This window comes from Protopterus annectens, chromosome 6.part1 (assembly GCF_019279795.1).
Source record: "Protopterus annectens isolate FY-2018-M chromosome 6.part1, PAN1.0, whole genome shotgun sequence".
In the NCBI taxonomy this organism is placed as follows: domain Eukaryota; kingdom Metazoa; phylum Chordata; order Ceratodontiformes; family Protopteridae; genus Protopterus; species Protopterus annectens.
The window spans coordinates 86,770,885-86,797,894 of record NC_056738.1 but is presented as its reverse complement, the minus strand read 5'-3'; the positions used below and the strand labels follow the sequence as shown (position 1 = coordinate 86,797,894).

At 42.2% G+C, this 27,010-nt stretch overlaps 1 protein-coding gene across 1 annotated transcript in view; it reads left to right on the top strand.

Moving 5' to 3' along the window:
* TLK1 (tousled like kinase 1) overlaps positions 1 to 27,010 on the top strand; it is a gene marked incomplete in the record, with an annotated part of 2,832,579 nt that overhangs the window by 1,010,844 nt on the left and 1,794,725 nt on the right. The window contains 1 exon segment of the mRNA XM_044075520.1: positions 25,577 to 25,669. Coding sequence (XP_043931455.1) covers positions 25,577 to 25,669 — 93 coding nt within the window.

Below are 27,010 nucleotides of genomic sequence, written 5' to 3'. Positions count from 1 at the left end.
CTGAAATTTTCATTTTCGAGTTTCAGAACTGAAGTCTTCAACTAAAGCTAAGTACCCTGGTGGGGAAACTTTTTTTTTGCTCCTTACCGATGTCAGTAAAAGTTAATTGCATTACTTGTGGAAAGCAAATACCTCATAAAGATTTTCATTTGTACTGTATTCCTTGCCTAGGCCCTGACCCTGACGTAACTTGCTGTCGATTTTGTACTTTATTTAATCTGCGCACTATCCGTCATTGGCATATTTTCGCCTCTACATATTTCGTTTCTCGGTTTACTTATCCAGAAATTTCATCTGTTAGCCATCCGACTACCGGGATTCTGAAAAAATGCAGAGATAAAGACAGACAGGCCGCCAAGGTCCAAAACTGCCAACGCTAAGTCATTCGCCTGTTCGCCGGTACTCAGTGAGGCGCTTTCACATCCCCTGATACCCGCTACTTCTGATTCGTAGGCCTCTACTGAGACCCATTCGGAGTCTGGTATGTCGCGAGATGCTTCAACTATGCCGCGGATGTCTCTACCTTGGATGGGTCCAGAGCCACTGTGCAGGCACCAGTTTGAGGGTGTATTCAGGCCTACGGACTTGCATATTAAACCGATGCCTCCTTTACTTAGGCGTAAATTTCGATCCATGCCTAAAAAAACTATGTCCAGGCCATATGCTCAGGCTTCTATGCCTAAAAAACAAATGATAAGAATGGCTGAAGATATAATAACTCTAATCAGGGGTAAAATATAATCAGATCCTGCAGATAGACTAGTGGTGGACCGTAGCTGGGATAGCTACTAAAGTTCAAAAAAATGACACGGATATATGAAACTTGAATTATGTCACTGATAAAACAGAACGAAAAAATATAACTAGTGCTTAAGGAATGCTATCGTTGTAATAAAGGAATTATTTTCAGTCTACAGCGCCTTTTTTGCTTCCTATGAGTTTGGAACTTCTGAGTTTGTTTACACAGCAATTGTGCTAGTGCTTCATTTGCTTCCTGCAAGTCTGGAACTATTGAGTTTGCCAAGGGAAGCTTCTTGTGTTTTTCTAACTACAAAGTATTGGATTGGGTTTTCTCTACCACAAGCTAAACGGATAGTCAGGACTTCCTGAGCAACCAGGCATTTGCTCTACAACATTTCATCAGCTTTTACAAACATTCTAAGGTACTTTTTATGGTTGTTGTGGTCTCCCACACAGACTGTTGTGAGTTGTGTTCAAGTTACTTTGCATCATTTGGAAGAGTTACAGGAATGTATATGCCTGGGATATAAACAGATTTAGTCCTACTTTACTTTTGAACTTCTAAACATCATTGTATAACAGTGCATGAGTTTGGAACTTCTGAGTTTGTTTACATAGCAATTGTGCTAGTGCTTCTAGTGCTTCATTTGCTTCCTGCAAGTTTGGAACTATTGAGTTTGCAAAGGGAAGCTTCTTGTGTTTTTCTAACTACAAAGTATTGGATTGGGTTTTCTCTACCACAAGCTAAACGGATAGTCAGGACTTCCTGAGCAACCAGGCATTTGCTCTACAACATTTCATCAGCTTTTACAAACATTCTAAGGTACTTTTTATGCTTGTTATGGTCTCCCCACACAGACTGTTGTGAGTTGTGTTCAAGTTACTTTGCATCATTTGGAAGAGTTATAGGAATGTATATGCCTGGGATATAAACAGATTTAGTCCTACTTAACTTTGAACTGCTAAACATCAGTGTGTAACAGTCTTTTTGTTACACTTTAGTTCAACATCTTGCCAATTCTAAGCAGTGAGGTTTCTGTGGATTTAAAAGAAGTGTTTTTTCATCTTTTTTTCGTTCTGTTTTATCAGTGACATAATTCAAGTTTCATATATCCGTGTCATTTTTTTGAACTTTAGTAGCTATCCCAGCTACGGTCCACCACTAGTCTATCTGCAGGATCTGATTATATTTTATCAGTTGTTTGTTCTTGCACAATCTAATCAGGGGTAGCCAACCTCCCCCTTCTGAGAGGCCTAGGACTGAAGTTGATTATGAATCTTCTGATCAGGATTCTCTTGTTTCTGATTCTTCTGATGATCTGGATTTGCCCTTATCTACTTATGCAGAGTCTGATGCAGAGGACTCCATTCCCTCTAATTCCCCTCCTGAGGATTTTTCTTTTGGGGAAACCTTACATACTCTAAGGGAGCATTTCCACTGGGAAAGCCAGAATTTTTCTGATTCAAAAAAGAGGCTTGGGGATTTCCTCCTTCTACCTCAGCATAGGCCTTTAGCTATTCCTCTTGTACTAGACATTGTTGATGCTTTTTTGGAATCTAGTTTGGTCCCTGATTCCCTGCCTCCTGCTCCCAGAAAACCTGACTGATACTACAGGGTCCCTGAGTCCCACAAGTTCCTGTTTAAAATCCTATTGCAGTTCCAGAGACTGTTTCACAGGGGCCCAAGGGCATTAAGACTTCTACTGTTAAAAATCCTACCCCTTCTAATAGAGAATCCAGGGTGCTGGATAGCTGGGGTAAGAATGTTTACACTTCTGCAACCTTGGCCAATTAGGGCTTTAAACTGCCAGTTTCATATTTTAAAGTATCAGCAACATGTTATTGGACTGCTTAAACAGAAAATTATGTTGATTCCTGACTCTGTGGGAAATAAAGAATTACAGGATTTAATGTATTCTGACGAACAAGTTGGAAAACATACTTTGCATTGTGGTTTTGATTCATTAGAGGCCTCTTGCAGGGCTGCGGTTGCTAGGTCTGTGCTCGGAAGACATGCTTGGCTTAAGGGGCAATCTTTGCCTAATCATGTTGAAGCTAAATTGTTGGATGCTTCTTTAAATCAGGACCCACCTGATGTTCATCGTGCATACAGCTGCAGTAATTACATATGGGTTCTCTGCCGTCAGGTGGTCCATCGGTCGGCCGAATTCCAAAGTCTTGGTCCGGAGTCTGTTGTTGCTTTCTTTCCTGACGTCAGAGCGACAGGGGTATATAAGACACAGCCGACGCCATATTCTTCAGTCTTTTTTGCCGCGCGGTGCCTGAAGCAGAAGCAGTTCGCAAGTGCCGGTCGGCCAGCTCCTCAATTTACGAAAAAATTGGAAACCGAAGTCTTCTTTAAAGCTAAGTACCCCGTTGGGGAAACTTTTCTTGCCTCAGACCGATGTCAGACAAAGTTAACAATTGCATTTCTTGTGGGAAGCAAATACTGCATAAGGATTTCCATTCCCTCTGCATACCTTGTTTAGGCCCAGACCACGACGTCTCGGGCTGTTGCTTTTGTGCTTCTTTCAATAAACGCACTATTAAATGTCGGGCGGAGTTCGCCCAACATTATTTTGGTAAAGCCTTTGATTATAAAATATCGTCTGAGACTCAGACTACCGTTTTGTCCAAAAAACGCAAGGACAAGGACCGACACGCGAGGTCCGCAGTCTCCACTGACACCACGCCAAAACCGACTGCACGTTGTCGGTTCTCAGCGAGACGCCTTCGCAGTCCCTGACTACCGACGACACTTCTTTGGTGGTGTCTTCTGTACCCGAGACCGCAGGTGCCTCGGCCCTTACTCAGACTACAACCACCGAAGCCACTGTGAGTGTTGAGTCTCCTAATGTAGACCGGTCCACTTCCACCCAGGGTGTCTTTAGGCCCTCATCTTCCTTTTCCATTAAGGCCTTTACTAAGTCCAAATTAGCCATGCATCCCAAGAGGCCTGTTGCTCAGGGCCCATCCCCAGGCCCCATGCCTAAAAAGCAGATGCTTAAAATGGCTGAGGATTTGATTACCCTTATCAGGGGTTCCCAACCCCCTCCAGACAAGACACCCAGAGTGGAGGAAGATTCTCCCTCTTCTGAACAGGGCTCCATTTTCTCAGAACATTCTGATGTAGAGGAGCACTCGTACTCCCCTTTTGAAGATTCAGATGCAGAACAGTCCATTCCTTCTGTATCTCCCCCAGAGGATTTCTCTTTTGGGGAAACCTTGCACACCTTGAGGGAGCACTTCCATTGGGAAGGCCAAGACTTTTCTGATTCCAAGAAAAGGCTTATGGAATTTCTTTTGTTACCTCAACACAGATCGCTGGCTATACCTCCTGTCTTGGACATACTTGATGTATACTCGGAGGCTTGTCTTAGTCCGGATTCCCTGCCTCCTGCTCCAGTCAAACCTGATAGGTACTACAGAGTTCCTAACTCTCACCAATTTCTTTTCAAAAGCCATAATGCTGACCCTGAAACCATTTCCCAAGGCCCCAAAGGAATGAAGGCCTCTACTGCCAAGAATCCACTACCTTCCGAAAGAGAGTCTAGATCCTTAGAAAGGTGGGGGGAAAAGGTATACACCTCAGCCACCCTAGCCATGAGGGCCTTAAATTGTCAGTTCCATATGCTTAAATACAGCAGTTTCTGTTATCTCAATTAAGAAATAAAATGTCTCAACCTGAACAACCAGATTTGAAGGAATTGCAGGATATGACGCATAGTGCAGAACAAGTGGGTAAATGCACCTTACAATGTGGCTATGATGCCTTAGAGGCCTCAAATAGAGCTGCTGTTACAGGATCAGTCATTCGTAGACATGCTTGGCTTAGGGAACAAAGCTTGCCTGATCATGTTAAAGCTAAACTACTAGATGCACCTTTACAAAAGGATGTACTATTTGGTACTAATGCTGAGGAGATACTACGTAAAATGGAAGAAAAAGCTAAATCTATGCAAACTGTCAAGGCTTTTCTACAGGTACAACCACCTCGTTTTAGCAGAAATTGGCCTTCTAAAAACTGGTCCTTTCCAGCCACGGACAAGCCCCAAAGAGGCAGACACAGGTGCACAAGGGGCAGAGGACAATCTCAAGGATCATAATAGAGGCAGACAATGGCAAACTCCAGCACCAAGAGATGGCGAGGACAGTGCACAACAATACAGAAAACAAACCCAATGACTACCTCCTTTTCATGCCAAGCAAGTCTCAGCTGGCAGCTCCCTTGGGAGGAAAGCTGGCATTATTTACAAGAGATTGGCATATTATCACAACAGACCAATGGATCCTGGACATTATAAACAGAGGCTACAGATTTCATTTTCACACTTCCAAAAATGAGAGGCATGCCAAACCTGCCATACAATCAAAGGACAGAGGCACAAATACAAATTTCAAAACTCATGGACATGAAAGCTATTCAAGAGGTACCTACTCACGAACAAGGTAAAGGTTTTTATTCCAGACTATTCCTGGTACCAAGGAAAGGAACCGACTGGAGACCCATTTTGGACTTATCCATCCTAAATACATTTCTACTCGTACCAAAATTCAAGATGCTCACATTACAGCAGCTTCTTCCCATGCTGGGCAAGGGGTTTTGGCTGGTAACATTGGACCTCAAGGAGGCATACCTGCATGTCCCAATCAGACAAAGCTGCAGAAGATACCTCAGATTTCTTGCAGGTTCAATGCACTATCAATTCTCTGCATTGCACTTTGGCTTATCTACTGCGCCCAGAGTATTCACGAAATGCCTGGCATCAGTAATCGCCTACTGCAGACTTCAAGGGATACAAATTTACCCTTATTTGGACAACTGCCTGATCCAAGCGGACAGCAAGCACAAACTTCTGGAACATCTGGCTTATGCAATACAGTTACTGAATTCTCTGGGATACACAATCAACAAAGAGAAATCCAGGCTAACACCATCTCAGAAAATAACTTTCCTGGGTGCCAACTTGGACACAAACACCCAGATGGCCTACCTTACGCCAGAAAAACAGGGGCAACTAACTCAGTACTTCAAAATACTAGCAAATTGTACCAGGCTTACTGCAAGGAAAATCCTGCAGGCTCTGGGCTTCATGGCATCTTGCATTCTTTTAATCCCATGTGCAAAGTTGCATATGAGAAAACTTCAGTGGTACCTAAAAAACCTATGGTCTCAGCACAGCCACAATTTGGAAACAATAATACCAATAATTCCATGTTTGCAAAAGGAATTTCTATGGTGGGCCCAAGCATGTCAAACAAACACGGGTCTCCCATTCTGCAAGCCTCAAGCAAATCAAGTCATCACAACAGACGCCTCAGATTACGCCTGGGGGGCGCACATAACAGACAGGTGCATTCAGGGCAAATGGTCCCAAAAGGAAAAGCACCTTCATATCAACCAAAAAGAAATGCTAGCAGTGATAAATGCAATTACAGCATTCAAGGACCTCCTGCATCCAGGACAATTATTAATAAGAACAGACAATACCACAGTAATGTGGTACATAAACAAGGAGGAACACATTCATACCCCCTGTGCAGACTAGCCATGACACTTTGGAACTTGGCTGTGGAAGGACAAATGGAACTTCAAGCACAGTACTTGCCAGGTTTGGAAAACACGCTGGCAGACAGTCTAAGCAGAAATATGACAGAGCCGCACGAATGGAAGTTGCATCCTCAGGTGTTTACACAGATAATCCAAGCGTGGGGGAGGCCAGACATAGATCTCTTCGCCTCCCACAGGAATCATCAATTGGAAAAGTTTTGTTCAAGGACCTTCCATCCAAAGGCCTGGAGAGTGGACGCCCTTTCATTCAGTTGGACAGCATGGACAGTGTACGCTTTCCCACCTCTGCCTCTTCTGCCCAAGGTGCTCTTGAAAGCAAGAGCAGACAGACCAAAGATGATACTGATTGCTCCAGACTGGCCAAGACAGCACTGGTACCCACTCCTGAGGAGCCTAACACATACACCTCCCTGGTCCCTACCTCTAATGCCTCTTCTGCTGACTCAGCACAACTACAAAACTCTTCACAGTCAGCTGAAAACACTCAATCTCGCTGCATGGAAAATTCCTTAACACCTCAACAGACCTTACTCTCCAAAGAGGTACAGGATGTCATTTTGGAGGCCAGAAGGCCATCTACTAGAAAGGCTTACTCAGCAAAATGGAAACGGTTTTGCTCTTGGAATGAGAAAAAAGGCCAGGACCATACAAAACTAAATTTGCCTCAGGTATTACAATATCTAGCTGAGCTGCTGAACAGTGGACTCTCATTTTCCTCCATAAAAATCCATGCCTCAGCCATTTCTGCAGAATTCAACACGGATCCACCCTTATTCTCTCACCCACTCTTAAGACAGTTCCTCAGAGGGGCTAAGAATATAAGACCACCAAGGAAACAACCAGTTCCAGCCTGGGATCTTAATTATATTCTAGAAAAATTAACATTGCCTCCCTTTGAACCAGCTGCCTCAACAGATTTGCAATATTTGTCCTGGAAAACAGCCTTCCTTCTGGCCATTACCTCAGCTCGTAGGGTTTCGGAACTGCAAGCCCTCATGGCTGTGCAGCCCTTTCTAATTTTCCATCAGGACAGGGTTTCCCTTCGAACCAACCCATCATTTATGCCTAAAGTGGTATCCAGGGTAGCTTTAAATCAAGCCATACACTTGCCTACCTTTTACCCCAAACAAAGGGGAAAGGCTGCTGCACTCTTTAGACATCCATAGACAGCTACATTATTACTTGGACAGAACAAAGCCTTTTAGGAAATCACAACAACTTTTTGTGTCCTATGCTGTAGGAGCTCAAGGGAAGCCAGTGACCAAACAGACCATTTCAAAATGGATAGGCCACTGCATACGGTTTTGTTACTCCTATCATGGGAAATCTGTCACTACAGGCATCAGATCCCACTCCATCAGGGCCACAGCTACCTCTACAGCCTTCCTTAGAGGAGTTCCTACCAAAGATATTTTGGAGGCAGCCACTTGGAGTTCTGTGCATACCTTCACAAAACACTACCACCTGCCTTTATATTCCAAAACTAGAGCAGGCTTTGCCACTGCTGTATTGCAGGGCATTCTGGCTCATCCCAGTTCCACCTAGTGCCTACCACCCTGTGCGTAGCTTTGGGATTCTACCCATATGTGATTACTGCAGCTGTATGCACGATGAACATAGTACAGTTTTGTACCTACCATAAATGTAGATGTTCGAGTGCTAATACAGCTGCAGTACAGGTTTTCCTCCCTCCTTCCCCTCTTGGTAAAGGACTAGTGGCTAACACCTCCTCTTACAACCTAATTTGGGTTATCCTCCTATGGTGTATTTGCTTGCAACTACTGTTTTTTGATTACATTGCATTGCTTGAATATATTTATATATATATATAGTTTATGTATTGCCTTCCTTCTGGGGGCACCTGACATCTGGGGCAAGAAAAGACTGAAGAATATGACGTCGGCTGTGTCTTATGTACCCCTGTCGCTCTGACGTCAGGAAAGAAAGTGACAACAACAGACGCCAGACCAAGACTTTGGAATTCGGCCGACCGAGGGACCGCCTGACGGCAGAGAACCCATATGTGATTACTGCAGCTGTATTAGCACTCGAACATCTACATTTATGGTAGGTACAAAACTGTACTTTTGGCAACACGGTTGAGGAAGCTCTTAGAAAGATGGAAGATAAAGCTAAATCTATGCAAACTGTTAATGTTAAAGATTTTTTGCAAGTTCAGCCTCCTAGATTTAGGAGGCACTGGCCCTCTAAGAATTGGTCCTTTCTAGCCACTTCCAGGTCTTTTCAAGCCAAACCCAACCCAGACACAGCAAAACCCCCTGATTTCAGTCCCAGGGGACACACAGAACTAAGCAGTGGGGAGCCTCCACTTCCAAATCTGGGAATAAGAAGACTTCCCCCTATGGTAAACTGTCTCAGTGACTTCCTTTTAAAATTTCCAAGCACTTATCAACTGACTGCCCCTTTGGGGTGAAAGGTTGATCTTCATGAAAAGAATTTGGAAACTCATTACCCAGGACAAATGGGTTTTAAATATAGTGTCCCAGGGATACAGATTTCACTTACACACGTTGCCAACACCAAGTGGGTGGCCGGACCTACCCGCAAATCAGTGGGGAGAGGCCCAAAAACAAGTACTTTCTCTTAAGCATGGGGGCTATTCAACTGGTACCAGAAGAGGAAAAGGGACAAGGTTTCTACTCGAGACTATTCCTGGTACCCAGAAAAGACAATTCATGGCATCCTATCCTGGTCCCGTCTACTCTAAACACTTTTTTGGAGATTCCAAAATTCAAGATGCTGACTCTTCACCACTTAATTCCTATGCTAGGCAAAGATGCCTGGTTGGCAACAATAGATTTAAAAGAAGCATACCTGCACATCCCAATCAGGGAATCTTGCAGAAGATACCTATGCTTCAAAGCAGGCTGCACGCACTGCCAGTTCTCTGCACTGCCCTTTGGCTTATCTACTGCACCCAGGGTATTCACAAAGTGCCTAGCTCCAGTTGTTACATTTTGCAGGCAAAGAAATATTCAAATATGCGCATACCTGGATGATTATCTAATTCAGGCAGAAAGCCAGGGCATACTTTTGAATCATCTGGCCTTTGTACAAAGGGTTCTAACTTGTCTGGGGTACACCATAAACGAAAAGAAGTCACACCTGGTACCCTGTCAGCAAATTATATTCCTGGGAGCAAGCTTGAATACAACGTCACAGATGGCGTACCTCTCGCTAGAGAAACAAGTTCATTTGACAACCTACTTCAAACAAGTGGCCATAAAAACCCTGCTATCTGGAAGACAAATACTGCAAGCCTTGGGGTTCATGGCCTCCTGCATTCTTCTAATTCCATATGCAAGTCTGCATATGAGCAAACTAACGTGGTATCTAAAAAGCCTATGGTGTCAATATTCTCAAGACCTAGAAACAAGGATTCCTATCATACCTTGCCTACGCCTAGAGTTCCTTTGGTGGGCAGAGACCTGCCAACAAAACAAGGGACTACCTTTCACACCACCCCCTGCCACCCAAACCCTAACAGACGCATCAGACTATGCATGGAGGGCTTACCTGGCAGGGAAGTGCATTCAGGGCAAATGGAACCCAAGTTAAATGCACCTGCATATCAATCAAAAAGAAATGTTAGCTGTACACAATGCTCTGACAGCCTTCAAGGACCACATTCTTCCAGGACAACTAATGGTAGAGACGGACATCACCACTCTTACGTGGTACATAAACAAGCAGGGGGGGGTACACCTGAAAAAAACAAAAAAAAATTCTCTTTTCCCGCCTTTGCTGAAATAGATTAGTCCAGATTTCAGGTTTTGCTGAATTCCGGACTGTGGTATAGTTTCCTGTGTTGCCCATATCCTTACTTGGATAGGAGGAAGCTTCTCTGTTCACCAGTGAGAGTGGGGAGCTTTGAGCAGCCTATCTGTCCCTGGAGGAGTGGTGTCAGCCCTGAAACTAGTAGCTTATTGGCCGTTTGGGTCATTTCCTCTCTCTCGGTTTCCCTGCTTTAAAACCCGCATTTGCACAATTTTGCACATAGAGCAGCATCAGACAGCGCCGCTTAAACGGGTTTAAACTATTCCCGGCTCCACAAAGTCTGCTCTTCACTTTTTCCCTTAGAACTGTTCTAAATCTCAAAGTAAGCACTCTATTTTCATTCTAAAGCCCTGCAGTTGCTCGTATAAGTAATATTTTAAGTAAGCACTAATAAACTAAAGCACTACACCCTCTTATACTCCCTTTAAGTACTTGACTCCTTATTAGTCCTTTTTGATCAGTCAAAAAGTAGTTCCTTATACTATTCTGGCATGCCCAAAAGTCAGTTTCGGGTTTACTCTCCAGTCCAGCTGGTGAATCTGGGAATCTTGAGGCAATGTTACAACTGCCTTATGTACACAGACCACCCTCTCCCCCTCCCAACAAGCTCAAATATATGTGAGAGATGCAACTATATAGCCAGACTGGAGGCTGAGCTCTCTCAACCCAGTACTGGCACAGTCAGGAGGAGAAGGTAACCACACACACCACAAATCCAGTCTCACATAGACCTATCGCAACAGCAAACCAAACACAAACGCACAAAAACATACTCAGAGGCTCTAAATAAAAATCTGCCCAAGCAGCAGAGACCTCCAAAGCAGACATCCAAACAACCGCTACCCCACAACAATACCCACGTATCACATAGTTCACAAAGTCAGTGTGCCACACAGTCACAGCCCTTAAGGCTAAACAACACACCTAATACACTTGTAATAGGTGACTATATTGTCAGACACACTGCCGTCCCACTCACCAGGCTGAACAAGGAGAAGGTCACTGTTAGCTGCCTGTCTGGTGCCAGGATCCGCCACATAACACAAGCACTCAGGTCACTCCAAAGCAAGTACAAATATGACTCCGTCATTGTCCATGCTGGTGTGAATGACCTGAGACGTACCTCCCTGGACTACATGAAAAGAGACCTAGAGGAGCTCTCTGATCATGTAGCCCAGGCCGGTATGACCCTGACCTTGAGTAGCATCTTACCCTCACCAAGAATGATGCCACAGTATAAAGACAAAATGATCAATTTTAACAATTGGCTAAAGTATTGGTGTCATTCAAAGGGGATCCAGTGTCTTTCAGCCTGGGACGACATGCTCGACAAGCCATGTTGCTTCACTAGGGACGGCTTGCACCTGTCACCCCTGGGCTTTTGAATATTGGCTAAGGCGCTTGCCACCCCCATAGCGCCTTTTTTAGGCAAAGCTCAAAAGACAAACCCACCTCCATAGACAACACAAGGAAAAAGAAACTAAAGGTAATGCTGCTCAATGCCTGAAGTCTAAACCTCAAGATGCACGCACTCGAGGCTCTCCTTAGTATGGAGAATATCGATGTATGTGTAGTAACAGAAACCTGGTTCAAGGCTCCCGAGAGCACCCCAGCACTTCCAGGTTATACCTCATACCATGCTTTTTGGCCCCAAAACTCGGACCGAACAACAAAAGGAGTGGGAGTATCCATATGCATCAAAGATGCCCACACCTCCAGGTTAGTGGCACTGCACGAAGCATCGGAGACCATCCATGTGCAACTAACAGTGGGCAAAACTGCCTTTCAGTCTGTAGCCTGCTACAGCCCACCCTCCCAAACTCAGGAGCCCCACTCAGCTTTCCTGAGAACACTGGAGAATATGAAGGTCTCTCCAAACACCATCATATTGGGTGACTTCAACTACCCAAACATAAACTGGGAGCACTACTCAAGCCCCAACACCCTCACCCAACGGTTCCTAGAATTTGTAAACTCAAATGATATGGAACAACTGGTCACCACTCCCACAAGAGGGGAAAACATATTAGACCTGATCATCCCCAACATGGGGACTCTATGTTCCACACCAGAGGTATACCCCTCATTGGTAAGATCTGACCATAAATTAATCTCACTGGACATCCATATCCCGTCCCCACCCCCAGCCAAGGAAACCACGGTGAAGAACTTCTCAAAACTGAGGTGGCATCCTTCAAAGCCCCCGGGCCAGTGGAAAATACGTCCCAAACCGCAGAATCCTTTACAAACGCATTCTGTGGACACCTACAGGAAGGCATGGATCGTGCTATCCCAAATAAAACCAAGACTCACTCCTCCAAAGGCAGGAGACCTGTCTGGTGGACCCCAGCCATAAATAAGCTATACAACAGAAGGAGGAAGCTACTACATGATAGAGCAAAATCCCAAAAAGGGAAGGCATCTCTGATCAGTACTAGCAAGAAACTACGATCCCTCATAAAATCATCTAAGGCCAGCTTCGAAAGAAAAATTGCACAAGAAGCTAAAGATGATCACAAGGCCTTCTTTAGTTATGTCAGGAACCTGGGTAGCAACTCCCAGATATGCTCTGAGTTGGTGCAAAATGACAAAAAATACACTGAACCCACAGACATTGCCAACATCCTGGCAGACAGGTTCAGTGCAAACTTCTCCCTCCCCTTCCCCTCCAAAAGAGCAAATGCCTATCCCAACAGAGTGTAGCCTCCCTGACATCACAGATGCACAGGTGAGAGCTGCCCTCTCCAAAGCAAAAAACACAGCATCAATGGGGACTGGACGGTGTCCCGGGCTGTGTCTTACATGAGCTCCAAGAAGAACTGAACCCTCACATAAAGTCACTGTTCAGTCTCAGCCTTACTACAGGATATGTCCCCAAGGAATGGCGTACAGCAACAGTAGTCCCACTCCACAAAGGTGGTGACAAAATGGACTATCGCCCTATAAGCCTGACTAGCCTGGTCTGCAAAGCTATGGCGCGTATCATCATGGAACTCATAAACAAAGACATTGGGAACCTCCAAACACTGGATCCTACCCAATTCGGCTTTAAGGGCAGATCTTGCCTCCTGAACCTGGTCGACGACTTTGAAACTGTCACCAAGGCCATAGATGAAGGGAAGGTAGTCCACACATCCTACCTGGACCTTGCAAAAGCCTTCGACACAATACCCCACTCAGGCATCATAAATAAGCTCACCAGCTTAAATATCAACCCCTATGTCACAATATGGGTTGCAAACTGGCTCAGGGATAGAACCCACATGGTCAGAATTGCAGGTGTCATGTCACTCTAAACCAGTTACAAGTGGCGTCCCACAAGGCTCAGTCCTGGGACCTCTCTTGTTCGGTATACATTTCTCTGAGGTACAGGCTAACACGGGAGGACTATGGCTGACCAAGTTCGCAGATGACTGCAAACTGGGTGCCATAATCGACTCGCCTTCTGACACAAGCATTAAGGGTCTCACAGAGACAGATAACTGGTGCCAGAGCCATGGCCTAAAGCTAGATGCCAAAAAGTGCAGTCATCCCCTTTGGGAAAAACAAAGTGCCCACAAATTACCACATAGGTGGTAATCCATTAAGTACGGAAGAAGTAATTAGGAATTTGGGGACCCAAGTAGATAGCAATCTTTCCTTTGACAGTCACGTTGCCAAAGTGGTTAGAAAGACCTTCTGTATAGCCCACCTTATCACGAAAGGGTTCACATCTAGATCGAGAGGTCATTGTGCCCTTCTACTCATCAGGCCCATAATTGAATACAGTGCCCCATTTGGGATGTACCTTACCCGACACCTGCAGCAACTGGAAAGACCCCAAAAGTATCTCACCAAGAGGATCAAGGGACTCAGATGCCCTACGCAGTTAGGCTAAAGAAACTCCAGCTCTACTCAGCTTCTTACCGCCTACTCAAAGGCGATCTGTGCCTGACGTATAAAGTTATGTCCAAACCAGAATTAATGGACATGCTACACCTCAGGAAATCCAAATCCCTTAGAGCTACACGCTCCAGGGACTTAAACCTCAGCACAGAAAGAAATAGGACATGCTGGAGGGACAGATTCATATCCCAGAGGCTCCCCTCACTCTGGAACAAAATCCCAATCCATGTTAGGCAGAGCCCCTCAATGACCCTCTTCAAGAGAAATCTTGAGTGGATCGGAGATCGTAGGTTTTACCCCTGGGATCTCTTCTGTGTCCCTGCTAGACAGAGGCACAGTAAACTAACCTTAAAAGGGCTATCTTCTGTGACCTACTACACAGAGGCACAGTCAACTAATCTAAAAGGTGGCGAAAGCCAAACACACTATGGCTAGGCTTATAAATGCCCTAGGGCAGATAACCTAGTATCAACCTATGAACATTCTTACCCCCTCTGCAGACTAGCCATGGCATTGTGGAACACAGCCTTGAGCTACCAAGTGCACCTACAAACTCAGTTCCTTCCAGGAAAATTAAATACACTGGCAGACGGACTACGCATAAAACTCATGGACCCACATGAGTGGAAACTGGAACCAAGGATTTTCAACATGTTGACAAGCAAATGGTTGAGCCCAGATATAGACCTGTTTGCCTCTCCCTAGAACTACCAATTGGACAAATTTTGCACAAGGACTCCCCACAAAAAAGCCTGGAAAGTGGATGCTCTGTCCTTCAGCTGGAAAAAACTATCAGTCTATGCCCCCCCCTTCTGCCTCTGCTCTCCAAAGTACTACTAAAAATCAAACTGGACAAACCAAGGATGATTTTGATTGCTTCAGACTGGCTGCGCCAACACTGGTACCCCCTCCTGCGCAGTGTGTCATGGTTATCTCCATGGCACCTGCTTCAGACTCCTACCTTGCTGTTTCAGCAGGAGAACCAGATTCTGCACCCTCAGCTTCTAACACTGAACCTTGCAGCCTGGCTAATTACTTAATCTCTCCTTTACCATCCTTCAGAAAACCTGTGATGGATATCATTTTAGAGGCAAGGAGGCCTAGTCCTAGAAAATCTAATGCTGAAAAATGGAAAAGATTCTGTGCCTGGAACCAATCTCAAGGGATGAGCACAGCAGCGCCCAGTTTACCTCAGATTTTACAATACTTAACTGAGATGCTTCACAAGGGCCTGTCTTTCTCCTCCATTAAAATCCACTCCTCAGCCATTTCAGCTCATAACACAGAACCCCCCCCTCTCCTCTCATCCACTGCTCAAGCAGTTCCTCAGAGGGGCCAAAAATTTGAGACCACCCAGGAGAGCTCCAACCCTAGCCTGGGACCTTAACTTTGTCTTGGAGAAACTCTCTACCTCCTTTCGAGCCAGCTGCTTCTGCAGACTTAAAATTTCTTTCTTGGAAAACAATTTCCTTTTAGCAATCACTTCAGCTAAAAGGGTATCTGAATTACAGGCCCTTATGGCAGTGAAGCCTTTAGTCATCTTTTATGTGGACAGGGTGTCCCTCGGAACTAATATATCCTTCATGCCCAAGGTGGTATCCAGTGTGGCTCTTAATCAGTAATTCATTTGCCAACCTTCTTTCCCAATCCACAGAATAAAGGGGAATGGATACTTCATTCCTTAGATGTGCACAGACAACTTAGATTCTACTTGGACAGGACTAAACCTCGAAGGATATCTGAACTGCTGGTGGCATTTGCTCTTGGGCAGAGGGGAAGGCTATTTCAAAGCAAATCATTTCTAAATGGATAAGCCATTGCATTCATTTCTGCTATAAGCACCATGGAAAACCTATCCCCCATGGGATCAGACCTCACTCCATCAGGGCTGCATCTACCTCTACAGCCTTTCTCAGAGGCGTCTCTACCAGGGACATCCTAGAAGCTGCTATGTGGAGTTCTGTACATACTTTCACCAAGCATGATAATTTGCCAATTTTCTCTAAATCCAGAGCTGGCTTGCCACTGCAGTCTTGCAGGGCCTTATAGCTGGCCCTAATGCTATCGTAATTCCTCTTCCCAACCATAGCTTTGGGAATCTACTCAAATGTAATAACTGCAACAGTGAAACACGAAGAACATAGTACAGTTGTGTACACTTACATAACTGTAGATGTTAGAGTGTATTCACTGTTGCAGTCCTGGTTACCCTCCCTCCAGCCCCCTAACTTCTTTTGACTATACCTCTACTTTCCTTTACTATGCTTAAAAGCCTTTTTAGTGTGTTTGCTTTTTTGTTGGAGGTATATCTTTGTACGTTTATATTTAATTGCTTCCCATTAGGGGGGGCACCTGACATCTGGGGCAAGAAAAACTGATGTAATGGCGTCGGCTGCATGTTTTATACTTCTGACGTCATGGAAGAAGGGACAGCAACTGATTCAGGACCCAAGACTTTCTTAATCAGGCCGACTGAGGGCTACCTGCAAGCAGATAACTCAAATGTAATGACTGCAACAGTGAATACACTTGAACATCTACATTTATGGTAAGTGTACACAACTGTACTTTGCCTGTCAAAGACTGCTATTTATCTAGCAATGTTTATGTATTTGGAGCTAACTTTGTGAGAAATTTTGTAAGCTTTGAATTTTATGGGACAGAATTTATGGAGGAGACAGGAATGTGCATGTCAGTGTAATGTTTAAGCTCACTTTGTGACAATCCACCTGTCAAATTGATTTCTGGCTGTGTGTTTGAAGACTACGAATGGGGAAGTTGTGTTCTAATTTAAGATAAAGGGATTGTGTAAATTAAGTGTGCTGCTTTTGAATACTCCGTGGAAACTTGCCTTCCAACTCACTTGGTACCACTTTTGCAGAATCTTCCCGGGCTGCAAAATGGGTACTCACTCCGGGCCAACTCTCCCACAGAACCTAGAAAGAAAACAAAATCTGTTGCCAAGGAGTCCTTGTAGTTGTCACAGACTCGTTCTCTGCCTTAGTTGACAGTGGGTGAACTTGCAGTGGCCTTTTTTTTTAACCTCAGATTACTCATTTAATTCTCCATTTTTCTCTGTAGTTTTTATGGCAGCATGAACCATTGTTGGATATGTCCTTTTTTTCATTTGTTTGTATCCTTTGCAGGCTTGGGGGGACTGTCTTCTCTCTGTCTGGGAGAACCTTTTTTAGGTATCCGGTTTAAGAGACCATTACACCAGGAAGGCCATCCCTCCTTTGACTCGCTCCTCTTCTACTGGAACTCTGAGTTCCATACATTGACTAAGTTGGCATCACAAGCAATGCAGTAAATCCTTGTAAAGCCATTACAGATGAGCATTCCCTCTAAAGTTGTTACTTTAGAAAGAGGGTCTGATTTCGACTTTTGCTACAGTTAAGGCTTCTTCTCATGCATATTCTCATGGCCAACTCCCTGATTGTGAGGCAGATTTTATTTTTTATCCTCCTGTGGAAGAATTTTTTAATTAGACCATTGCCAGGATCAGTGAGATTTTTCTTGGAACAAATATATGTTCCCCCTGAGTTGAGATACTGTGATATGCTTCAAATGGATCCAGCTTATTCCTTTCTCAGTTCTCCTATATTGCCAGCCCGAGAGGATATATTAAATGCTGCTTGTACTTGCCTTGATTCTCAGCAGTCAGTCCCCCCAAAAAATGTAGGTAAACTGTGTAAAGTACCTTTGGCTAATAATTTTCCTTTCTCTCAGTTTAGATCTGACTTAGCTGCAATTTCATGTACGTGTTATGCTTGAAAATTTTCAGTCCTTAATAGTAACTTTTAGCTAGTGACTAAGGTAAAATGTTAGACAATATAGGTAAGAAAAAGTTTTCTTTCACTGTAGCCTTCAGAGTTCTAAAATACTGTGCATGGGTGTGGAAAATTCTGCTTTGCCGTATGGGCAGTGTGAGGGGACTGGCTTCAACTCTTCCTACCGAGGAAAGCTCTATTTTGAACCAAATTGTTTTGACCTCCTTCACTGGTATGCAAATATGCTTTAAATAGTTGGTATAAGTACACAAATACTGGTTCTGGGGGACACTGCTACTGCTGCACTGTTGAGAAGATATGCTTGGATACTTTGCTGATGAGGTTGTCTAAAATCTTAGATTCTGCTTTAGATAAGGAAGTGGTGTTTGGCCCTTGCTACCCAGGTTTTCAAGCAATGTGATGAAAGAGGAAAATTGATTCATTTAGTTTCAAAAATCTTTAATTTACCCCAGTACAAATCTTATAGTTCTTTCACTTGTACAGAAAAGACAAAACTAGTCATCTTCTGGCAAACAAATTGTATAGAAAAAGATGTCTGGAAGGTAACAGCAGCAAGAAATATGGGTATTTTAAGAAAAAGGGCATACCAACAGTATATGACTGTCCTAACATTCTTTAGTATCTTTTTCTCAAGCCAATACCTCTATAAATCTGTCCCTCAAACTGTTCCTTAGAATTCCCCTTTATTAAAAGACAGTTTCAGATTCTTGGAGGGTTACTGGATGGCACTGGATACAAAGACCTCCTTTTAGAAGAGTACATTCCCACCCTCTGAACCAAACACTGGGTAGAGCGAAAGAAGACACACACTGAGACCAAAAAGAATAAATGTTATGAGGTTCATAAACTTCTTCAGACAATACAAAATATTTCAACAGTCCTTTAAATACATACAGTTTAAAATAATCAACCAATCCACAAACAAGTGCATTGAGTGAAAGAACTAGGTCACCACCCCCTAAAACATGGATAAAGCCAAAATTTAAGCTTTAGAAAGACCGCAAAGACTTTACTAAAACCACAATATTCTATACAAACTATAAAAATTAAAATAATAAGTATATATATGAAAATAATATGAAAATAAAAGGTATGTATGTAAAAAGTAAATTGTGAATGAATTATAACATGCAGAAAATGCAAAGCACTGTATTTGAATTACCATTAATGCTGAATTCAACACAAGCACTCAAACATTAACGTTTTAAACTTTTAAGCTTCAAAATGCTGTTAAGTACACAACCCTCATTCAATCCAGGTTGATTGTATGCATTCAACCTAATTTGCCAGGAAAGTTCTAATTCTTCCAACTTTAGAATCAGGGCTGCCTCTAACATTTTGTTAACCTGGTCAACAATAATGAATTTAAATGTGTGGTCAGGGAATAAGTCAACATGTTTCGCTAAGGCGCATTCACTTTGTGTTTTCTTATTGCGTAAAGGTGTTCTTCTTTCCGTTTGCCCACGTAAAATGCTGGGCAAAACTGGCACAGTGCAAGATAGACCACCATCTTAGAGTTGCAGTTGTTTCTCAGTTTCAAATTATGTATGAAATTGTTAACTGAAATTCTGTTAGATTCCAAGATATAGGCGCAATAATTGCAAGCTTGGCATTTATACATGCCAGGAGTTCTAACAGAGTTAACTTTGATGTTCTCACAGTAGTTTTTAAGGTTCCTGCCTTTCTTGTAGATCACTACAGGGTGGTCGCCTTTAAGGATATCCCAGTTTTTCATCAAGATTTTGAAACAAGAATTACTGTTTAAGTTGTAGGTAGTTATAAAAGACATATCAAACCCTCTTGATTTAGACTGTTGTTCAACGGGTAGCACAACGTCCAAATTAAAGGACCCATTTAAAATGGAAGTGGCATTAAACATATTGTTCAACAATGGTACATAAAAGGCAGACTGACGTTTCAATGCGACTTCATCAATTAATTCATTAATCAATAACAGTGGGTCTATTTGGAATTCCCAAAATACATAAAAATACTGAGAACCCACCAATGCGACCTTTAGTTGACAGTCGCGGTTCTCCTACTTACTCTGTTGCAAAAGTTGTTGATGTAATTCTGCAAAAATACTTGGTTAACATAAAGCAGATTTGTAAGGACTCATGGTCCTTCTTAAAAAACATCGCCCTTCTTGAATATAGATCCTCTTACAACTTTCTGACCATCGATGTAAAGGATTTATATACATGTATTCCCCACACGATAGCGTTGGAATGGGTTAGTGAAATGTTAAGGCAGTTGGAGTGTCCCAGTGATGAAATCTCACTTGTAGAAGAACTGTTGGACTTAATATTAAACAATAATTTTTTTGTCTTTGAAGGGGATTTTTATCTCCAAAAAATTGGTGTCGCCATGGGGTCACCCTGTGGCGCTAGTGTGGCCAATATGGTCATGGCTTTTTGGGAAGCCATGTTTGTATTAAATAATTGTGAGTTCAAAGACAAAATAGTTTTTTACACTCGGTTCCTTGACGACATCTTTATTTTACTTGATGGTAATGTAGATGTTGGTGAATCTTTAGTGAACTATTTAAATTCAACAACACAGTTCTTAAAATTTACACATTCTTTTGGGGACACCTCTATTGATTACTTAGACATTACACTTATGAAGGACAGTGTGTTGAACAGATTTGTTTCTTCAATACACAGGAAGAGTACATATTGTAATTCAATGTTACATTTACGAGTTGTCACCCGTATCACCAAAAGCGTGCCATTGTAAAAGGCCAATTGGTCCGGGCAGCTCGTATGATTACACTTGACAATGTTTTCGACCAGGAATGTGACTTTATCAAGGAAATGTTCTTGGCACGTGGTTACCCACTGTTATTGATTAATGAATTAATTGATGAAGTCGCATTGAAACGTCAGTCTGCCTTTTATGTACCATTGTTGAACAATATGTTTAATGCCACTTCCATTTTAAATGGGTCCTTTAATTTGACGCGGCGTTGTGCTGAACAACAGTCTAAATCAAGAGGGTTTGATATGTCTTTTATAACTACCTACAACTTAAACAGTAATTCTTGTTTCAAAATCTTGATGAAAAACTGGGATATCCTGTAGGTGACCACCCTCTAGTGAGCTCCAAGAGAGGGGGGAACCTTATAAACTACTGTGTGAACATCGAAGTTAACTCTGTTAGAACTCCCGGCATGTATAAATGCCAAGCTTGCAATTATTTCGCCTATATCTTGGAATCTAACATAATTTCAGTTAACAATTTCATACATAATTTGAAACTGAGAAACAACTGCAACTCTAAGATGGTGGTCTATCTTGCCAGTTTTGCCCAGCATTTTAAACGGAAAGAAAGCACACCTTTACGCAATAAGAAAACACAAAGTAGATAACGCTTTAGCGAAACATGTTGACTTATTCCCTGACCACACATTTAAATTCATTATTGTTGACCAGGTTAACAAAAATGTTAGAGGCAGCCCTGATTCCCTAAAGTTGGAAGAATTAGAACTTTCCTGGCAAATTAGGTTGAATGCATACAATCAACCTGGATTGAATGAGGGTTGTGTACTTAACAGCATTTTGAAGCTTAAAAGTTTAAAACGTTAATGTTTGAGTGCTTGTGTTGAATTCAGCATTAATGGTAATTCAAATACAGTGCTTTGCATTTTTCTGCATGTTATAATTCATTCACAATTTACTTTTTTACATACATAGCCTTTTAGTTGCATATTATTTTTCATATATATACTTATTATTTTAATTTTTATAGTTTGTATAGAATATTGTGGTTTTAGTAAAGTCTTTGTCTTTCTAAAGCTTAAATTTTGGCTTTATCCATGTTTTAGGGGGTGGTGACCTAGTTCTTTCACTCAATGCACTTGTTTGTGGATTGGTTGATTATTTTAAACTGTATGTATTTAAAGGACTGTTGAAATATTTTGTATTGTCTGAAGAAGTTTATGAACCTCATAAACGAAAAGCGCTTCATTTATTCTTTTTGGTCTCAGTGTGTGTCTTCTTTCGCTCTACCCAGTGTTTGGTTTCGTCAGTTAGTTTAAAATTTGTGTTTCACCCTCTGAACCATTCAGAATATTTTCATCAGGTTCTTAAATCTTTACATAACCAACAAGTCATAGAACCAGTGCCCGTAAGACAAAGGATAAAGGCTTCTCCAGAATGTTTGTGGTACCAAAGAAAGATGCTTCTTGGAGATCAGTGCTAGAACTTTCATTAGCAAATCTATATGTAAAATTTCCAAAATTCAAACTGTTGACCTTACAGAACCTGTTGCTCCTCATTCCTCTCATCAGTTACTTGGTAACCCTAGATCTAAAAGATGCTTACTACAACGTTCCCATAACCATAGGCTCCAGTAAGTTTCTAAAGTTCTCTATTTCTGGGTCACATTATCAGGTTTCTGCATTGTCCATTAGCTTATCTACAGCTTCAAGGGTATTTACAAAATGCCTAGTCCAGTCGTGCCTTGTTGCAGACTGAATGGCACTTGCATCTTTCCTTATTTTGAAGACTTGTTCATCTTTGCAGAGTCTTTATTCAAATGTTGAATAGTTTACTTTGGTGAAAAGATATAACTCATCAGGCTTCCAATTAAACTGTATGGCATTCTCCTTAATGTTACCTTGCAGGATTGGGTTTCTTCTCCTTAATAGAGAAAAAAATTGGTGTAAAAACACAATTGTACTACAACAGTACTAATGAATTTGAGAAAAATGTCTGATACAGAAGAGTAACAGGAAAGTAAGGTGGAATATTTAACTGGTAGAGGTGACACTTGTGGTTGCAAAGGGGCAAATGGCATCTGAAGTAACTAGGAAATATTGAGGCACTTATTCTGCCAAATCAGATGTGACAAGCAGCTCAAGGAATGTCTTATCAGATGAATAATGAATAGGGTCTGTCGTTACGTAAGTACATAACTTTTTTATGTCTCTCTTGACCAGTCTCTGCTTCCAGATAGATATTGTAAACTCCTCCTAAACTCTCACGGGATTGTGTTTCTAGGTTGTCTTGTAGAGTTTTCTCTTCAAAAGCCCTTTTGTTTAAAAAAAAAAAAAAAAAAAAAATATATTGAATTATCACTTGTGACATACACAGCCATGCATCCATAAAAAATAAAACAAACCATATTGACATATTTTCAGTTACAAACATTGTACATCGCATATAACCCAAGAGAAGGTAGATTTTTTTTTTTATATGGAATCTTTTCAGTGTTTCTCTAACTTCTGTAAGAGTTTTTCTCAGGATCCTAGGGTTCATAACTTTGCTTATTCTCATGATTCCTCTAGCCAGGTTTCATATGAGAAAGATGCAGTTGTTTCTAAAAGATGCATTGACCCAGCATTTGCATTCTCTAGAGTATCGGCTTCCAGTTTTGGGCTTTAAGAGAGAACTGCATTGGTGGAGACAGTCAAACCCAAGTCTTCCCTCATCTTCTGACACCTCTTTCCAGTCTCTTTTGATAGGCATGTCAGGTTGTGCTTTGGGGAGCATTGCAAGCCCTCTGGAGTCCTTCAGACAAACCAAAGTGCATCATAATAAAGGAGAATGCTAGCTGTGATTCATACCTTGAAGTCTATTCATTGCCTATGGTCCCCAGGATCTCAAGTGATTGCAGACAGTGTAAGTCTTTACAGTCTTGTGGTGCAAAAACAAGCAGGGAGGTACAGTGTTGTACCATCTATCCAGGTTACATCCCATCAGTGCAAAACTTAGTGCATTCAAGCTGAGCAGGACCAGGATGGACGCACACAAATGGAGTTGAATGAGGGGTCTTCCAGGAACTGATTCAACTGAGGGAATAGCTTCAGTAGATCTGTTCACTTCCTTTCACAGACAACTAAACAAATTTGTTCAGGGCTCCATGCAGGCAAGCCTAGAAAACAAGTGTGCAACCAATAACTAGGAGCCCATCTGGGACTTTGTACCTTAGTGCTCAAAATATTTGTGTTACTTTCCTCTAGCCTCTCTTATTCCTGTATAACGGTTAATTTTGCTGCTGTTTCATCATATCTCCTCTTGGAGATAGGTACTAGGCTATCTACCTGAGGGCATTTTTAAGCCTAGCCAGAATGTGTCAGCTTTCGCTGCCCCATTGATTGATTAACTGAGCCTCTGTCAAGCAGAGCCAATGAAGTGATCCCAGGGGTGTATTTTCTGTTACCCATCCACTCGTCAAGGCTTCTCTTGAAGAGGAATCTTTCTTCTCTCTTTGCTGTGAAACAGTTTCTGAAAGATGTTTTACACCTGAAACCTCTTTGTAAATGGGTTGCTCCTCCTCGTGAACTCAAGTTTGTGCTGGAGAAATTGAATGTCTGCTATTGAACCTGCCCATCAAACTAATTCAAGATTCTTGACTTGGAAAACTGTTGTCATTCCTCTGACATCTGCAAGAAGAGTGTTTGAATTGGAAGCTCTCATGGTTGAACCCATTTGATTTATTTCACAGGGTTAGGGTTTCTTTAAGAACAAATGCCTCACTCATGCCCAAAATAGCTTCAGGATTTATTTTGCACAATTCAGTCAATCTCCCAGTTTTTTTCTAGAACACAAAATCAAGGCGAAGGGATCTTGCACACTATGAATGTGCATGGGCAACTCTGGTACCACCTTCACAAAACTAAGTCCTTTGGAAAAGCTGATTATTTATTTATTTCTTAAGGGGCAAAAAGGGGCTCCCTATTCTAAACAGACATTTTCCAGGTGATGCTGTTGCTTTTTTGTTCCTACCATTGCAAGTCCATTCCAGGCAGTATTCAGGCACATTCATTTAGAGCCTTGTCTTCTTTGATGGCACACTGGAAATAAGTGGAATTCTAGAGGCAGTTGCATGGTCCTACGTACATATTTTTACAAAACATTAGAAACTGGATTCCTTTTCAGTGTCCATGTAGAGGTTTCCATGATCATTCTCCTGGGGCTTCTGGATCCGTATTGTTCCTTCTGCCAAGTTGGATAGGCTTTGGTAATCATCCCATGTTGCTTAAAGGCAACTGCAGCAGTGCGAGTGATGGCCATAATACAGTTGTGCAAGTTGCACTACCTGTAACAGTAGATGTGCAAATTCCTCACTGCTGCAGAAGCCACACCCACCATCCGCCCCTCTACTATTGTATATAGTTATAGTTTTGATATTAAGTAAGGCTGTGTTTTTTGTTTTAAACGTTTTGTTATTGGTTTGTGGATTGTTAGGCTCTTCTCTCTTTGTAGAAACAAGAAAGTCCTGAAAATATCTTCACTCACACTGCTGATTTCCCTCTGTGGGACTAGCCAATCAGTAGTCAGAGTTAAGGTGTGGGAGGGGAGCCAGTGATTTTTTGAAACTAGACTGCCTAGGAACTGAGGGTTAGAGATTGTTTAGTAGTTGTACATGTGAAGTTCTAGCTGCTTATCAAAAATCGGCTTCTTAATAGGGGGACAGTGTAGAAGTTCAGAGGATTATGGATTTGGGCAGAAGTTGGAGGTTTGGGAAAATCTCCGTGCCAAGCTGACTTGAGTCTGCAGGTTGAAGACTATGGGTACAAAGAACCCAGCTCTGTCATTGTGGTGAGTACATAACTTTTGTTGTGTGCATGAACTTTACTTTCTCATTTTGTTTAGTTTTTGATTCTTTCATCTGTTGGTGTTTTTCACAGACAACATAGCAGTGTGAAGTGGGCTTTGCCAAATAATGACTTTCTGGGTTAGCAAGTGTAAATTAGATAAAACAGAGATGACATATTTAATGTTCAGCATATAGAGTCATGTCTCTTGACACTTATTTTCTGCCTCTCTCTCTAATGATGCAGACTGACCTTACACTGCAGAAGTTAGCTGCACTTGAAACCAATAAAAATCAGGACCTGGAAAAGAAAGAAGGACGTATAGATGATTTGCTCAGGGTAAGTGCTGCTGAAATTTATTACAACAGAATGTCCAGTGAATCTGTTTAGACAAACTGATGTGCTTATTTCATGTATTTGGATGTAACGTGTACTCTGTTAAATACACAGTCATCTTTATTTTGCAAAAGTATTTTAAACCTCCCCCAGCAAATATTACTTTCTGATTTTTTTTTCCTTCATTGCCAGTTGTTAATCACTCCTGCCCTTACCTGCATTTGGCACATTTCCTTCTGGGCTTCAGGTTGAGTGCAGTCTGGAGGGGGGGGGGGTGTCTTTCTGGCAGCTGTAAAGGTGCTTTGTGCTTTCAGACTTCCTGGCAAGCAGTGTTTTGTAATGGCCTAATCTTATCTCTGGGTGGCGGGGGGGCATATAATCCATATCACTGCAGAGACCCACAGTACATTCTACATGCAAGTACACATTTCTGCACACCCATGTTGAAGGCTGCCATAAATGTACACATAAATAAGACTGGCATCTTTTGTCCTCACTTTTCCACCATGTTGATATGATTTGAAACAAAGCATCTGTCATTTCTTACCTTTGTGCTTCTTCCATCCTGAAGGCTGCCATTGTCTGGTCAAGATTGCAGACACACACTGAATAATGTTAGTCCTGTGCTGTTTCTGGTTCAGTAGCACCTAGTTTTTCCCCTTTATAAGTACAGCATTACATGGTGTCATATTCCAATCTCATTATTTGGTCAGAAGCATAGGCTATCTACAGCATTTTTCTATCAAAAGTAATTTTGCCGGTCAGTTTAACATGAAACTACAGTTTAAGTATTAAAAAGTTTTTTTTGTTACTAATGAAAAAAAATTGTATCACACCTACAAATTACATTTTTTCCTGTATGCTACAGATTACCATATTGTCAACTACAATATAAATGTACATAGGCAGTGAGGGATGGCCATTCTCCTCTTTAAGCATCTTGACAGTAAATATTTTTGCCAACAGTATCCTGGTGATTTACAAACCTGTCAAGCAGCCTCCACATTCAGTGTCTCAAATAAGCTCCATTTGTGCTACTGAAGCATCCTCTGGTTAGGGTATTGAGATACAATGTCACTTTTGAAACTATATTTTAATGCATTATTTCTCTACTTTATTCATCTAGTTCATTCATTTTTTATGTTGCAAAATTGTGATGTAATGTGATTTTATCTCGCCTGCATTCAATACTGATGGGCCCGGAGCCGAGAATCGGCTCTGACTCTGCCGTTATAACTAGCACAAAGTGTCTCATTGGCTGGGCCCAACCCCCTATCCCAGGATGCACCACGCCCAAACCCCCAGATCTCGTTTGCCGCGCCTGGAGTATCGACGTGGTCTCAA